General features: G+C 46.1%; 1 protein-coding gene and 1 long non-coding RNA gene across 8 annotated transcripts in view; both read right to left on the minus strand.

The window, feature by feature from the left end:
* Positions 1–2,012, minus strand: part of LOC119139701 (homeobox protein PKNOX1-like) — a 94,844-nt gene extending 92,832 nt beyond the window's left edge. For 2 of the 7 annotated variants that reach the window (XM_037280657.1, XM_037280656.1), the window contains exon 1: positions 1,874–1,979. In XM_037280657.1, coding sequence (XP_037136552.1) covers positions 1,874–1,945 — 72 coding nt within the window. In that variant the 5' untranslated portion in view covers positions 1,946–1,979. Of the gene's footprint in view, positions 1–446; positions 509–1,873 lie in introns of those variants that run through there. The other 5 variants (XM_037280654.1, XM_037280652.1, XM_037280655.1 and 2 more) reach the window with 3 other exon arrangements.
* A 1,689-nt stretch (positions 2,013–3,701) lies between these two features.
* Positions 3,702–6,086, minus strand: LOC119139750. Its single transcript, XR_005101448.1, has 2 exons — positions 5,331–6,086; positions 3,702–4,744 (listed from the first exon to the last, which is right to left on the minus strand). It is a non-coding gene; the product is annotated as an uncharacterized LOC119139750 (long non-coding RNA).
* Positions 6,087–13,744: the final 7,658 nt, after the last annotated feature.

A 13,744-nucleotide genomic window follows, 5' to 3' on the forward strand; every position in this document is an offset into this window, starting at 1 on the left:
TAAGAACTTTGCATAGTCAGGGAACATTAACAAATTAATGATGTCACAGCCAAAAGTTCACATAATTCCGTACAAAATGACAAAATTGAAAGAACAATGAATGGGCGGTGTGTGACAGTGGGCGAAGTGGATGTATGTGCAAGAATGGTACAGGAAGGACACTTGGAGATAAAACCGGTAGAGGTGCCAGAGGAAGAGCGGCAGGAGGAAAACAACAAAGAACCCGGTCAAAGGTGATCGCCAGGGACGAAAGACGGGATGGAAAACAGCAGCCCCCACACACACCGAATCGCCCATAATCAGCACCCACCCCCACGGAACCAGCTCTCACTGAACTAGCACCCACTCCCATGGAATCAAACTCTCCTGCGAACTTGCCACACCCCCTTACTCATCACCCATCAAACTCGGCCCACACTGGCATGTGCAACTGAATATGAACTGACCAAAGAACCTTGAACGTTGCCTTTTCTGAATGGAGACTTTCTGCTCTTGAGCATGGTCGCACAAAAGGCCCGGCGCTGTATTGTACTTTCCTGAAAACAGAGCTTTCTTAACAAGAATTGTGATTGAACTCAACCAACCTGTGTAAATCTAAATTTTGTTTCGGTGTCTTAGCCTTTTCCTAAAACTGAAGAAATAAAACGAGCACGCGGTGAGTAAATTGGATAACAAGTGATTGGCTATGGCTTTTGCCATGAGGCGCGGATAGCGCGCTTCCCAAATTGTGGACCAAATCCAACAATACATACATACATAAAACACTAATAAACACGCAGGCACACGTGAGCACAGAGCGTACACAAACATTGTAATTATGAAGGACCCCATTAAGTAAAATAAAATGCTTTGTTGTCCCACGTTTAAGGGTGAATAAAACAAAATATGAGCTGTGAAGACAAATTAAAATTGGGATTATATAAAGTTAAAATGTTTGCACTACAGTGCAGCACTTGTGTCCATGAAACTACTAGTACTATATCATCATCTCTTGACACGCTTTTCCGTTGCACTAATAAATGGCTGGAACGACTTTTAACACACAACAGGGAACTTTCAGCCCCGCGTCCGATTTTTGCGTGGTGGCAAAGTGAGCGCATGTACGAAGCAGTCTAACAACTTCTAGCAACTAAATACTCAACTCAGTATGTGTCGAGCCTCTCTATTTTGCGCTCCATGTTGGTCGCCTGTAACACCAAGTCACATTTGGCAATACAAATGGATTGGAACGTAACTGCCGACCCGGGTCCTAGCTAACATTAGCACAGCAGCTAACGGCTATTTATAAGTGGTTCGCCCGCTGGTACTATTAAAATACAAACCACCATATTCATCTTCTAAATATTCATTAGCCAAAGTATTTTGTTGGGCTTTCGTAGCACTAATAAACGAAAACACAGTAAACGAAGTGTATTGTAAATTTTGAGCAAATACAGAATGTGAATAGACTTGGCGGTGAGAAATAGCACTGGCTTTCTGTTTATTTAATCGGTCTAAAACCGCATTTGAAATTAATTTATTTAGCTGCACCAAAGGAGCCTAAACTGAGGTTACCTACAGCTTCGAGAGAACGGTAAATTATAATGTAAGACAGCCGCCCTCTTATCCCTCCTCTCCGCGCTAGCATTACAGTTGTCGGGCCTCGTTTGAAGCGTTGGCCGTGTGATTTTCCACAACCCTCGTCTCAACGGCGACATTTTTCCCCACCCTCCTCTTGTATACAGAATTTATTATTCCACATTGTTACTCTCCCTCATCAAGCTTCTGCTGCCCCACCAGACTACGCGTTTTCTCGCCCTCGGCCATTTAAACGTTGAGCGCAGATTGTTTGATTGATAGGTACGGAAAAGAGGGATTTTGAGTGACAGCTTACCTGAGTGCCAATCTTCGTCACACTGACAAGCGGCTGCAGCAATCCGGACCCGCAATTGTCGCGGTGCGTCATCGCGTATGGTCACGCAGGGACGTCTGGGACATTAATATTTATAAGGTGGGCGGTCAATGACGTTTTCCAGCGCTCAGCTGCCTCTCCACTGTTGGTTTTATCTGGCCAATGACTCGCCTGCTACTGATTTGTCATTTTTATTCCTGTAAGCGGTGGTTCCCAATCGTTATTGCCCTTTTTGGCTTGTGTAACTGCGACATATTTGTCATACCGTGAGTACGCCCTGATTCATAAGACGTGTTGATGGTTCTCCAAAAGTAGAGCATAACACAACAAAATTTTATTTTGCTACATTAATTTGAATGTTTCAATGTTTGGCTTTTTTTAACTAAAATTAAACATACAACCAATTATGTTGCCATGAAAATATGAAATGGGTGGGGTCGAAAGAAGAAGAAAAAAAACATCCATTGTTTTACAGCAGTGGCAAGGTGGAGCACTGGTTAGCACGTTCGCCTCACAATTTAGAGATGCAGGGTTCCATTCCAGCTCCAGCCTTCCTGTGTGGAATTTGCATGTTCTCCTCGTGCTTGCATGGGTCACCTCTGGGTATTCCGGTTTCCTCCCAAATTTTAAAGACATGCATGCATGATAGGCTGATTGACCACTCCAACTTGCCCGCAGGTGTCAGCGAGAATGGCACTTCGTCTTCGTCGGCATTTGTTAGCTATGCTAATAGTAATGATCAGGAGGCTGCCTCTCTGTTTAACTATTTAATGTATGCCAGAAGGATCAAGACACAGCTGTGGAGCCTTCTCTACAAGTTGCGAAAGAAGGTCTAACCCCCACCTCCAAGGTCCCTATTCTTATACTACTCTTGGCTGCCCTCCTGCAAGGGGGCGACTCTACCTAGCCCAGGGGTGGGCAAACTTTTTGACTTGTGGGCCGAATTGGGGTCTAAATTTTGACCGGTGGGCCGAACCAGGAGCAGATGGATGTAGTGTTTGTGTGAAATAATATAAACGACATGTAAAGGTTATTGCATAAAAGGTTTTGGCCTTTAGTAGGTAGTAAAGCATGGATATTCAAAAAACCAATGCATTTATTAACAGCATTTAAAAAATATATCCACCAAAAAACTGCTGTCAGTGATTCTCATTAAATACGATACTGTTATTATGAATAACAGTTTCCGTCACTTCAGCGCCTGCAGGTCAGATTTATGAAAGATGTTTCTCTTATGAGGCGAAATCACATCAAACGGCAAACATTCTGACCAAATACATCATCTTGAAGAATTGGCGAAAAAATACATCCAAATAAAGTAATCAAAACGGCAACACGGTGAGGGGTATCTGAAAATCAGAGCAGAGCTTTAACTCTGGTGACAGAGGTGAGGAAACGGGAAACACTTCCTTAAAGTCGGCCTTAAGAACTTTAAAAGTTCAGATTAATCGCAAACAGATGGTGCATCAATGTCTTTGAGCATCCTGCATGGTTTGAAAATGAGAATGTTTGCTAGTTTCAATCCCTGCTATTTGTACAAATTATATTCAAAATGCATTTTTTTTTACAACAAACTTGAGAAACTCCCCTTCATTTTCAGTGGGAACAGTGTTGTTGGTCTCCCTGTTTTTGCTGGAGTAAAATTTGTTGTGGCAATTCTTAGGATAGAGCCGAGGTGTAGGTCCGTTAACCTAGATCTGTAACGGGTTAATGTTGATGTTCATGTGGCTGAACGTCACGTCGCATAGGTCGAGCCAAATTGTCCACTCTTTTTTTAAACACTCGGCACTCAGTGTCCACCTTTCTTTTCCTTGGGCCACTCATTTTAATGGAAGGATTCCAGGGGAAGTTTTGTGGGTGGCTTTAGCGTAAAACTGTATCTGAAAGCTCAGCGCGCGAATTACGAGAATGGTGACGTCACAGCCCATGCTCTAAATTCGGCACTAATAGAAATAGAGCGCGGAGTGCGCCGAGTCCGTACGACTGAGTACGTACACGCACTTTTAAGTGTGCACCAAGCTTTCTGACACGGCTTCCGGTAGTAAATGCCTGGGCCCCATCTACTGGGGAAACGCAGTCATTGCAGGGAAAATTACTAAAAAAAATGTTTCATAATAAAATTTATTGAGGGTTGGCGGGCTGGATTAAACGGCCCCGTGGGCCGGATGTGGCCTGCGGGCCGTAGTTTGCCCATGTCTGGCCTAGCCTGTGTGATAATGCAGTCTTAACTGAGATCAACTCCTACGTATGTGCAGAGAGTGTCATAGAGAAGGGAAAGCCAGTCAAAGCAAGAGAAAGGTCACAGCAATACAGTAATCCTTCGCTACTTCGAGCTTCACCTATTGCAGCCTCGGTGCATCGCGGGTTTTTATGAAAACAAATATTGCGGATATATTCGCTGCATTGCGGCTTTTTACGGCGTCACTTGGAGCGCGGGGCTTTGTCTGCCCATATGACTTTACAGCACACTATTGGCCGGTAGAGGAGACAAGACAAATGGGAACGTGTTGATCCCTATCCTTGCCGCTGATTGGCTTAACTGGAAGAGCAGTTCTAACCATGCTTTATCCCAGCCTCCCGCAGTCGTGCTATGTGTCCACTTTTCCACTTAGTTCGCGACAGCAGAATCGGTAGCATCTCTGATTTGCACTTCCTTTTTCCACAAACAAGGCAGGACACCCAAATGCAACGCGGGCTCACACAAAGACATGGAGGGCTGGAATGATGACAGCAGAGCAGGACGACGAGGCAAGCTGACGGGCCGGTCAGAGAGCTCGCGTCGTGCGTCATCTAAGCAGACAGGCATAACAAGCTTTTTAAAGCAGTTTAAAAAGTGTTTAAAGATACAATAAACTGCACCGCGCTGGTCGCATTTTTGTGACAGAGCCGTCGCTGAAATTTAGAAAATATTTTTAAAGTCCTGATGTACTTTCCAAAATTTAAGTGGACCTCAGTGCGCAGGGAGCTTAATTTGGTCTGATCGCGCAACCGCAGCGCACCAGGCGCTCACTGTCGCATTGATTTAAGAGTGTCTGTGTTTTAGGATGGCTTTACTGCTCCCACTTGCTTTCTTTGGAGGCATGATTAGGGGTTAATACAATCCTCAAAGTAACGAAAATACAATAACAACGAACGGAGTCAGTCGGCATCCGGGCCGCGCCGTCGGGTTTTCTCGGGTCCTCCCGGCTCATCTCGCGAGGTTCGACCTCCGAGTTTTGTTCAACAACCGAAGCAAAAAAATCTTGAAGTTTTTGTTAGAATTTCGATTTGTTCGAGAACCGGGACGTTCGAAAACCGAGGTTTGACTGTACAATCAAGTGTTCAAGTTATAAAAGTCGTGCGGATGCCCTCACGCTGGGCCGTAGTGGCGCATCAGCCGGCCAGCACAGCAACAGCAGAGCGAAGCCATAACACGTTTACACTTTAAAATGTTTAAAACGTGTTTAAAAATACAATAAAGTGTTCAAAAATAAAATGATAAAGGTCTTGTGCAGATGCCCTCGCGCTGGTCCGCAGGGGCGCATCAGCCGGCCAGCACAGCAAGAGCAGAGCGGAGCCGTGACACGTTTACACTTTAAAATGTTTAAAAAGTAAATAAATAATAATAATAATAATACATTTTATTTATATGGCGCCTTTCAAGGCACTCAAGGTAGCCGTACACACATAAAATAGCAAGCACAATTAAAAGAAAAAGAAAAGAGAGTCTATAAGCAAAGAACATCTGCGGCAGAGTGATAAATTCAGACATATGCCTGCCTAAACAGGTGGGTTTTGAGGTGGGATGTGAACAGGTGGAAGTAGTCAATGTTTCTGATGTCTGGGGGGAGGGAATTCCAGAGGCGAGGGGCAGAGCAACTGAAGGCTCTGGCCCCCATCGTTGACAGACGAAATGGGGGGACAGTGAGGGTGATAGTGGAGGCAGACCTGAGAGACCGGGTGGGAATGTTTATGTGGAGAAGGTCTGACAGGTATGGAAGGGTGAGGTTATGGATGGCCTTGAATGTGTGGAGGAGAATTTTATAGTCAATGCGCTGTTTTATGGGGAGCCAGAGGAGTTGGTGTAGAACGGGAGTGATGTGATGGTGGACAGGCGTTCCTGTGACGATGCGAGTAGCATTCTGGACCAGTTGCAATTTATGGAGGAGTTTGTGGAGGAGACCGACAAGGATGGAGTTGCAATAATCCAGACGGGAGGTGACAAGAGTGGACCAGGATAGCAGCGCTGTGTGGAGTGAGTGATTTGTGGGGGAGACCGACAAGGATGGAGTTGCAATAATCCAGACGGGAGGTGACAAGAGTGGACCAGGATAGCAGCGCTGTGTGGAGTGAGTGATGGACGGAGGCGATTAATGTTACGGAGGTGGAAAAGTGTTTAAAATACAATAACATATTTAAAAGTACAATAGAATGTTTAAAAATAAAATTATAAAAGTCTTGTGCGGATGCCCTCTCGCTGGGCTGCACGCAAGAGCAGAGAGGAGCCTGACACGTTTACACTTCATAAAAGGTTTATAAAAGTCTTGTGCGGACATTGTAGCAATATATTTATTCTTATTTATCTTCTTATTTACTGAAATAAATAAGAATGTTTCTTAAAGTCAGTTTGACTTTAAAATTTTTACAAAAGTGTGTGGGGGAGACCGACAAGGATGGAGTTGCAATAATCCAGACGGGAGGTGACAAGAGTGGACCAGGATAGCAGCGCTGTGTGGAGTGAGTGATGGACGGAGGCGATTAATGTTACGGAGGTGGAAAAGTGTTTAAAATACAATAACATATTTAAAAGTACAATAGAGTGTTTAAAAATAAAATTATAAAAGTCTTGTGCGGATGCCCTCTTGCTGGGCTGCACGCAAGAGCAGAGAGGAGCCTGACACGTTTACACTTCATAAAAGGTTCATAAAAGTCTTGTGCGGACATTGTAGCAATTTATTTATTCTTATTTATCTTCTTCCATCCATCCATTTTCTGAAACGCTTAGTCCCCACGGGGGTCGCGGGAGTGCTGGAGCCTATCCCAGCCGTCATTGGGCAGTAGGCGAGGGACACCCTGAACCGGTTGCCAGCCAATCGCAGGGCACAGAGAGACAAACAACCATTTGCACTCGCACTCACACCTAGGGACAATTTGGAGTCTTCAATCGGCCTACCAAGCATGTTTTTGGGATGTGGGAGGAAACCGGAGTGCCCGGAGAAAACCCACGCGGGCCCGGGGAGAACATGCAAACTCCACACAGGGAGGGCCGGAGGTGGAATCGAACCCGCACCCTCCTAACTGTGAGACGGACGTGCTACCCAGTGCGCCACCGAGCCGCCTTATTTATCTTCTTATTTACTGAAATAAATAAGAATGTTTCTTAAAGTCAGTTTGACTTTAAAATTTTTACAAAAGTGTTTAAAAATACAAAAAAGTGTTTAAAAAAAAAAAGTCTGTAAAACTACCATAAAGGTTCCTAAAAGTCTTGTGTGGATATTGTAACAATATATTTACTCTTATTTATTTTCTTATTTATTTAAATAAATAAGAATGTTTCTGAAAATTAGTTTGACTTTAAAATGTTTACTAAAGTGTTTAAAAATACAAAAAATATTTGAAAAGTACAATACAGTGTTTGAAAAATCAATAAAAGTTCATAAAAGTCTTTTGTGGATATTGTAACAATATTATATATAATATATACGTATATCTACATCACAGATTTTCACCTATAGTGGGTGGAACCAATTATCCGCAATAGACGGATAACTTGAGGTTTTCCATCAGGCATGGCATGACAGCCTCCTGAAATATAAAGATGCGCTTATCTTACCAAAAACTAATTATTTCTTGCAAGTTATTAATCTCAATAAAAACAATCCTAAATACTTATTTGATACAGTGGCAAAGCTAACACTACGCCAGCTGACCTCCGATAGCTCCTTCCACTCGAGTTCATGAAATTTTTCGCTCGAAAGATTGAATCCATTAAAGATGAGATCAAGATGACCATTCAAATCGCTCAGTCGAGACCGCCGACTACCGGCGCTGACGATCATGCAATAACCCTCTCACATTTTAAAAGCGTGTCCCTTGAAAGGCGTACACAATTGGTTAGTGCGGCTAAACAAACAACATGTTTACTCGACCCGCTTCCAGCCAAACTATAGGACCGTCCGTCTTAAATATAATTAATCTGTCTGTCTCCTCTGGGATAGTGCCAACAGCTTTTAAAACCGCTATCATTAAACCGCTACTTAAGCGACCAAATCTCGACCCGGACTGTCTCAGTAATTATAGGCCAGTTTCAAATCTCCCATTCATAGCAAAACTTCTTGAAAAAGTACCGTAATTTTCGGACTATAAGTCGCATCAGCCATAAAATGCCCAAAAATGTGAAAAAAAACATATATAAGTTGCTCCGGAGTATAAGTCGCATTTTGGGGGGCAATGTATAAGACAAAATCCAACACCAAGAACAGTCATGAACGAGCAACAACAGGCTAAACGATAGGTATGCTAACGTGACATAAACACAAACGAAGAGCCCTGACGTAAAATTATTATTATTATTTAGTTATTCAAAAAACTATTACATAAATAACACGTTAATAAAACCATCTGTGTCACTCCAATTCATTAAATCCATGGATCGTCCTTTGTCAACAATGCGTGTGCGCCGCTGACGGCGCTTGCACTTCAAAATATTCCACAGGCCCATATAACGATATATATAAATTATATATCAAATAACTATTATATAAGCAATAATGTTATCAAACCATCTGTGTCACTCCAAATCATTAAATCCATCGATCGTCCTTTGTCAACAATGGGTGCGCGCACCTGACGGCGCTTGCACTTCAAAATATTCCACAGGCCCATATAACAATATATACCGTTTTTTTTCATGTATAATGCGCCCCCATGTATAATACGCACCCTAAAAATGGCATGTCAATGCTGGAAAAAAGCCTGTACCCATGTATAATACGCACCCAAATTTTGACTATTTCTTTTTTTTTTTTTTAAGTCCCAATGATCGTCACACACGCATCTGGGTGTGGTGAAATTTGTCCTCTGCATTTGACCCATCCCCGTGTGATTTTGATCCATCCCCTGGGGGAGAGGGGAGCAGTGAGCAGCAGCGGCGCCGCGCTCGGGAATCATTTGGTGATAAGATAAGAGGAACTTTATTAATCTCACGTGTGAGAAACTGCATGTAACAACAGCTCGATTTACAGGAAGGTACAAGTTGGGGGATAAAGGTGCAAAAAGAGACTTCAGGACCGTAGTCTTCCGGTATAATAAATAGAATACAATATAAAAAAAGAAATATGGAAAAATAACAGCAATTGTAGTAAAACTAAAAATATGAGCTATGAATATTTACAGAAAGAAGATAAAATAGTGGTAAAGTGTCGTAAAGTGTATGAAGTGTATGGAGTTTAGCAATGCTAATTACAAAGAGAAATATTGCACGGGTTATAGAAGTGAAATAGATCTATGCATTGTGTGGCAGAGAATATTGCACATTGGGCTTAAATTGCACATTGGGGTTAAGAATTGCACGTTACGGGGAAAGTATTGCACAGAAGGATGTGTTTACAGGTTGTCATTGTACAGCCTGATTGCGGTGGGGATGAAGGAGCTGCGATAGCGTTCCTTCTTACACGGGGGGAGTCTGAGTCTCTGACTGAAGGAGCTGCTCAAGTTCTCCAAAGTCAGATGCAGTGGGTGAGAGGGGTTGTTCCTGATGGATGCTAGCCTGGCTAGCACCCTCCTCTCGCCCACCTCCTCAACAGTGTCAAGAGGGCAGCCCACCACAGAGCTGGCCCTCTTAACCAGTTTGTTGAGCCTCTTCCTATCCCTCTCTGTGCTGCTCGGAGCCCAACAGACCACAGCGTAGAGGATGGCAGAGGCTACCACTGAGTCATAAAAGGTTTTTAACAGAGGCCTGCTCACTCCAAAGGAGTTGAGTCTCCTCAGGAGGTGGAGGCGACTCTGTCCTTTCTTGTAGACGGCGTTCATGTGATCAGTCCAGTTCAGTTTATTGTTGAGGTGAACACCCAGGTACCTAAAACTGTCCACGACCTCAATGTCCCGACCCTGGATGTTCACCGGTGAGTGGGGAGGTGCTCCTCTCCTAAAGTCAATCACCAGCTCCTTCGTCTTACTGGTGTTCAAGCACAGGTGATTGTGATCACACCAGTCCACAAAGGCGCTGATGGCCGACAGGTACTCCAGCTCGCCCCCCTTAGACATACAGCCAACAATAGCTGAGTCATCGGAGAACTTCTGGAGATAGCAGATATCAGTGTTATACGTGAAGTCCGAGGTGTACAGTGTGAAAAGGAATGGAGACAGGACTGTGCCCTGAGGTGCTCCAGTGCTGCAGACTACCACCTCTGATCGGCAGCCATGCAGTTGCACGTACTGGGGCCGGTTAGTGAGGTAGTCAATGGTCCAGTCAGTGAGGTGATGGTCCACTCCAGTGTCTAGCATCTTCACTCGTAGCAGGGCCGGCGAGATGGTATTGAAGGCACTGGAGAAGTCAAAGAACATGACCCTCACAGCGCTGCCGGCGGACTCCAGGTGGGTGAGCGTCCGCTGCAGCAGGTAGATGACGGCGTCTTCCACCCCAGTGCCGATCTTGTAGGCAAACTGCAGCGGATCCAGAGTGGGGCTCACCACGGAGCAGAGGTGGCTGAGAACCAGGCGTTCCGTCACCTTCATGATGTGGGAAGTGAGGGCGATGGGTCTGAAGTGGGCCGGTTCCTTGGCGCGCGGTGTTTTGGGAACTGGGACGATGGAGGATGTCTTCCATGCGCTGGGCACCTTCGCCAGGCTGAGGCTCAGGTTGAGCAGGTGGCACAGAACATGGCAGAGATCATCAGCACATGTCCGTAGCAGCCTGGGGGAGATGCCATCCGGTCCCGGGGCCTTTCTCTGTTTCAGCTTCCCCAGCTCTCTCCTCACCTGAGCAGGAGTGAAGGAGAGGGGAGGGGGCTGAGATGAGGTTGAAGGCCGTGGTGAGTCATTGAGAGAGATGAGTGATTGTCCATGTGGTGGGCGGGAGGGTGTTAAGTGGCCATGAAGCAGGGGGGAGTGGGTTGATTGTCCATGAGGCAGGCGGGGGGGTGGATCCAGGTATCCAGGCAGTGGGAGGCTGGGGGGGGCAGCGGACAGGGGGGTGAGAGGGAGTGGGGACAGGCCAAACCGGTTGAAGTGCTGGTTAAGCTCATCCGCCCAGCGTTGATCCCCGTCAATGCTGCCACTCGCTCTCCGTCCAGAACCAGACATAGTCCTCAGGCCACGCCACACATCCCGCACGTTCCTCTGTGCGAGTTCCTCCTCCATCCTCCTGGCGTACTCCCGCTTTGCTTCGCGGATCGTCCTCTGGAGCAGATGCTGCAGCCTCTTCTGCTCCTCTCTGTCCCCGCGTCTAAAAGCCCACCACTTCTTGTTGATAAGGGCTTTCAGATGCGGGGTCATCCAGGGGTGGTTATTTGAGTAGCAACACACCCTCTTAGTAGGTATTGTGCTCTCAACGCAAAAATTAATGTAATCCGTGATGCAGTCAGTGAGGGCGTCGATGTCCTCGCCATGATCACTGTAGAAAACTTCCCAGTCGGTAGACTCAAGGCAGCTTCTCAGATGTTCAATGGCTTCCTCGCTCCACACCCTCACTTCCTTTACCTGCCTCTTCTCACCTTGGGTGAGTATTGGGAGGTGAGTAGTACCAGGTTGTGATCCGAGCGGCCCAGTGGGGGGAGGGCAGACGCTGTGAATGCTCCCTCAGCATTGCAATAGAAGTGGTCCAGTATCTTATTGTCCCTGGTAGCACAGTTTACGTACTGAGTGAAGGTGGGCAACGTGGAAGACAGAGAGGCATGATTGAAATCACCGGTAATGGCAATGAAGGCCCGTGGATGGTCTGTCTGCAGCTTGCACACGGCGCTGTGAATGACGTCACGCGCACGCGCCGCATTTGCAGACGGGGGAATGTAGACACACACCAGAATAATATGTCCAAATTCCCTCGGGAGGTAGTAAGGTCTCATGCTTATAGTCAGAAACTCGATGTCCTCGGAGCAGTGTTTCTCTCTGACGTAAACATGGGACTGCTTGCACCACGCTTCATTTATGTAAACCGCGATTCCACCGCCTCTCGTCTTACCGGTCTGAGCTGCACTCCTATCCGCTCTCTCCAGTCTGAACCCGGGTAGAGAAACAGCGGAGTCCGGGATGGTGTCAGTCAGCCACGATTCAGAAAAACACAGCAGACTCGCGTCCCTGTATAGTCCGTAGAATCGTGTCAGAGCCGCGAGTTCATCCATCTTCCCGTGTAGCGAGCGGACATTTCCCGTTACAACGGTCGGTAAACACGGCTGCTTTTTCCTCTTTCCCGATCCTCTACAGCCTCTCCTCCGTCTTCTTAGTTCCTCCGGAACCTTAGGTTTCGTGGCGAAGTAGTAGGATCTGGGTCGTGCGGCAAGCAGCTGGTCTCGGCTGTAAACAATGAGACTCGCGGCGACTCCACTGAATGCACCACCACGCGCCGGTTGAAAAAGTAACGAGAAAAGGAGGACTACGGCCAAAAAAGCTCCCGAACTAGGTTTAACATGTGCAGGCTTGCACAAAGTTCCCCCTAGTAGAGAGAAAAACTTAGAAAGAAAACTAGAAATAATAAATAAGAGTGAAAAAGGGAGGAAAGAAGGGAGAGCTGTTGCAACAGGCTGCACGCAGGGCGGCGCCATCTTGGATCAAGCCGAATATCCAGCCGAGCTTTATCACTGCGCATGCAGAAATTCTAACCCCCCAATTCCAACCCTTAATGCTGAGTGCCAAGCAGGGAGGCAATGGGTCCCATTTTTATAGTCTTTGGTATGGTCTTAACTAGGCTGGATGTATTTTTTTTGTTGGCGTTGATTTCTCCGACTGCCGTAGGCGGGGGACACCCTGAACCGGTTGCCAGCCGATCGCAGGGCACACAGAGACAAACAACCATTTGCACTCGCACTCACACCTAGGGACAATTTGGAGTCTTCAATCGGCCTACCAAGCATGTTTTTGGGATGTGGGAGGAAACCGGAGTGCCCGGAGAAAACCCACGCGGGCCCGGGGAGAACATGCAAACTCCACACAGGGAGGGCCGGAGGTGGAATCGAACCCGCACCCTCCTAACTGTGAGGCGGACGTGCTACCCAGTGCGCCACCGTGCCGACCACCGCGATCAGTTAGGTTAAAATGAAAAGAGAGGAAAGTGACGTGCGGACATGTGAAAAAGGCGGCTCTGTATGGGAGAGAAGTTGAAGAGGAATAAAAACACCCTTGGAAACCAAAACTTGCCCCTCGTCGTGACTCGGAGCCGCAACAAATGTTTAAGATTTGTGTAGGGTACATTGTGACAGCAAACGAGCAGGTGATCGAGCAAGCGTCTGATACGAGAGCATTGCGTTCGTATGGAGCGTGTTTGAAGTGAACAGCAGAGATGAAAGGAAGAAGGCAAAGTGTTGTGAAATAAAATATTACCTGTAATACGTATTTTGTTATTTGCTGATTGTATGTATTAAACTATCACATTCATTGTCAGTCAAGAAGAGAAGAGGACTATTCGCATCGGATCCATAGTGCGCATGCGCAGTGATACTGCCTCCGTATGACGTCCAGTCCGCGATGGAGATTAAAAAACAAACAATATTTGACAATAACACAGGTTTCTGTTCCTGTCTTTGGTAATGTCCCCCTGTCTTTTTGTTCCACGTCTTTGTCGGTCAGTCCTGTTGTTGGTTTTGTTAGAGAGTTATGTTAGTTTACCAAGTCTGTGTTTTGAGTTCCTCCAATGAACCCTGGTTCAAGCTGCACTTGGTC

The sequence above is a fragment of the Syngnathus acus genome, chromosome 21, assembly GCF_901709675.1.
Source record: "Syngnathus acus chromosome 21, fSynAcu1.2, whole genome shotgun sequence".
Lineage (NCBI taxonomy): Eukaryota > Metazoa > Chordata > Actinopteri > Syngnathiformes > Syngnathidae > Syngnathus > Syngnathus acus.